Genomic DNA, 2,912 nt, shown 5'->3' on the forward strand with positions numbered 1-2,912 from the left:
CCGGGGCCTGCATGCTCTCCACCTCCCCGCCCAGATCTCAGCGCTCGGATCCTGAGCGAGCCCCTCAAGCACGCCGACTTCTTTAACGTCAAGGAGCTGTTTTCCGTGCGAAGTCTCTTCAACGCCCGCGTGCACCTGGGCCACAAGGCCGGCTGTCGGCACAGGTGAGCGTGGGCCTGGTGGCTGTGGCTCGTCCAGGGCGCTCGGGCCGCTGCCTTGAGGTCCAGGCCCCCCTCTTCAGTTTGTTTTCAGAGCGTGTGCCCCCCCTTTTCCTCCGTATGGGATCGTGGAGTCCCCGGGAGGGATGGGTGATTATTCTCAGAATCAGCTGCTGCTGCTCCCTGGACAGGAGTCCCGGCTGCTGCTCCTCTCCCCCGCCAAGCCTCCCGCGGGGCTCATGGTCCTCGGCAGGGGCAGGCCGGCTGGTCCTGTAGGTCCTGTAAGCCGGCGATGGACGGGGTTAGGGATGGAGGGGCGTCCCAAGGGCAGGCTGAGGAGCGGGGACTGGCCGTCATTTCAGGTGGCCGATGTGAGGGCCTGTTTGAGGGTGGACTGGGGGGCAGGGGGGAGGCGGGGGGTGGGGGGCGGGGGCTGCTTGGGCAGAGCCGCAGCAGTGGCTGGGCCTGGGGTGATGGCGGGGGGGTGTGGAGCCAAGCAGAGCGGGTGTCTGCGTTCTTCACATTGGAAACTTAGGTCCTGAGCGGGTGACGCTTTGGCCACCCCAGGGCAGTGTCACACAGGTGCCCTTGGAGGAAGCAGCCTGGACCAGGGGCGCCACACCAGGGCCTTCAGAGGGCGTGTGGGGCAGAAGGGCGGGGGCGGCCCTGGGCAGGAGCCCGGGTGCCGGCATCCCGGAGTCTGGGGGAGGGGCCGGGAAGTGAGAGGGTGCGCTGCTGGGGGTTCTTCCCAGAAGTCTCCCGCGCTGAGGGCGCTGGGCCTGTGGGCCCTTGGCGGCATCTGTGGGGAGGACAGGATCCAGACGGCAGTGCGCAGGAACGTGAACGGAGTGGGAGGAGATGAACCACGAGGGCACACTCTGGCTCCCGGCCCTTCTGCCAGGCCCACAGGTCTGGGCTGCAGGATTCCCCTCCGAGGCCTGGCTGGTTCCTGCTCCAGCCGGCGCCCCTGCCCTGCTGGTCCCCCAGCCCCGGGTGGTCTCCGTGGTAAAGCCGTAATAACAGGGTGGCTGCCAGATAGGCAGCCCTGGGCAGGACACTGGATGTCACCTGTGAGCGTCCAGACATCCCTGTGGGGTCCTTTCTGTTAGGGTCGCCACGTGACGAGGTGCGGGTTCAGAGGGGAGAGTTCTCTGGCCTGAGACATGGACACAGCCTGCAGCCCAGCCTGCTGTGTCGGTCCAGCCCCCTGACTGCCCCTGCTGGTCACTCCTGGCACGGGGTCCTCGCTGTGTCGTCAGGGGGAAGGCTGCAGACGGTTCCGGCCCCGGGACGGTGAGGTGTGGGGAGTAGGACGAGCGAGGGCGGTGGGAGGTGGCCGTGGGCGGCTCACGCCGGCCATGCGTCCGGTAGGTTCATGGAGCCGTACATCTTCGGGAGCCGCCTGGGCCAGGACATCATTGACCTGGAGCAGACAGCCACGCACCTGCAGCTCGCCCTGAACTTCACGGCCCACGTGGCCTTCCGCGGGGGCATCATCCTGTTCGTGAGCCGCGCCCGGCAGTTCTCATACCTGGTCGAGAGCACGGCCCGGAGCTGCGGTGAGTACGCCCACACGCGCTACTTCAAGGGCGGCCTGCTGACCAACGCGCCCCTCCTGCTGGGCCCCCAGGTCCGCCTGCCGGACCTCATGGTCTTCCTGCACACGCTCAACAACGTCTTTGAGCCCCACGTGGCCGTGAGGGACGCGGCCAAGATGAACATCCCCACCGTGGGCATCGTGGACACCAACTGCAACCCCTGCCTCATCACCTACCCCGTCCCTGGCAACGACGACTCGCCCCCGGCTGTGCAGCTCTTCTGCCGGCTCTTCCAGACGGTGGTCACCCGGGCCAAGGAGAAGCGCCGGCAGCTCGAGGCCCTGCACCGGCTGCAGGGCGCCCCGGGCCCCCACCCAGCCGACCCCGATGCCCCGGGCCCCCACCCAGCCGACCCCGATGCCCCGGGAGCGCCTTCCCCGGGAGCGGCAGGGCTGGGCGTGGGCCGCTCCCCCTGACCCACCCAGCCTCCTCCCAGCGAGAGGGAGCAGCCTGTCCCAAGCTGGGAGCGCCTCTAGACCTTCCAGGCTTTGGGCCACTGCTCCTAGGAACGGCGCTCAGCAGCAGCCCGCCTGGGGGACTCACCCAGCAAGGGGCCTGTCCGCAAAGGACCCCTCAGAAAACACTGTGTCCCCAGAGCGTGAAGCTCTTGCGTCCACCCTGAGACGAGCCCGTGTGTTCGGCGCATCCGCACGGCGGGCCGACTCTTCTCATGACCCAGGTCGGGCTGCTGTGCGGCCTCCCGGTTTCAGGGGCTGGTTTGTAACGTGAGGCTGCAGGGTGAGCACTTCAGAGGATCCCATCTGGGCTGGGCCAGGCTGAGCGAAGCAGACGGCATGGTTGCCGCAGAAATAAAGCTTGGATCCGGGCAGGGTGGGCCCGGGCCCCTGGTCCTGCAGTCTGTTCTGTGTGGTCTCTCTCCATCAGTGCCCACAGGGCACGCGAGTCCCCCCCACCACCCCCGGGTCTCTGAGCCTCCATGGACTGGCAGCTTGTGGCCGTGGGCTCAGCAGGGCCTAGAGGCTTGGTGACCCCCCACTCCCTGGGCGGGCCTCCTCCGCGTGGCGGGGTGGGGTCCCCCTGTTCACAAGGACCTCTCGATGCTCCTCATCATGGGACCCCCTTGGGCAGCACTTGGTTCCCGGACAGGGTGTGGGCCTCCCGGGACCCCGCCTCAGGGCTCCCAGGATACCTGATG

General features: G+C 68.0%; 1 protein-coding gene across 1 annotated transcript; it reads left to right on the top strand.

Moving 5' to 3' along the window:
* Positions 1–6: 6 nt before the first annotated feature.
* On the top strand, positions 7–2,615 carry MRPS2 (mitochondrial ribosomal protein S2; the record flags this gene model as incomplete). The annotated part of the gene is made up of 2 exons (XM_040235569.1): positions 7–164; positions 1,530–2,615. Coding segments are annotated over 2 exons (801 nt in total), but the record flags the coding sequence as incomplete, so codon positions are not given.
* Positions 2,616–2,912: the final 297 nt, after the last annotated feature.

The sequence above is a fragment of the Oryx dammah genome, unplaced genomic scaffold (genome assembly GCF_014754425.2).
Source record: "Oryx dammah isolate SB20612 unplaced genomic scaffold, SCBI_Odam_1.1 HiC_scaffold_1167, whole genome shotgun sequence".
NCBI lineage: Eukaryota > Metazoa > Chordata > Mammalia > Artiodactyla > Bovidae > Oryx > Oryx dammah.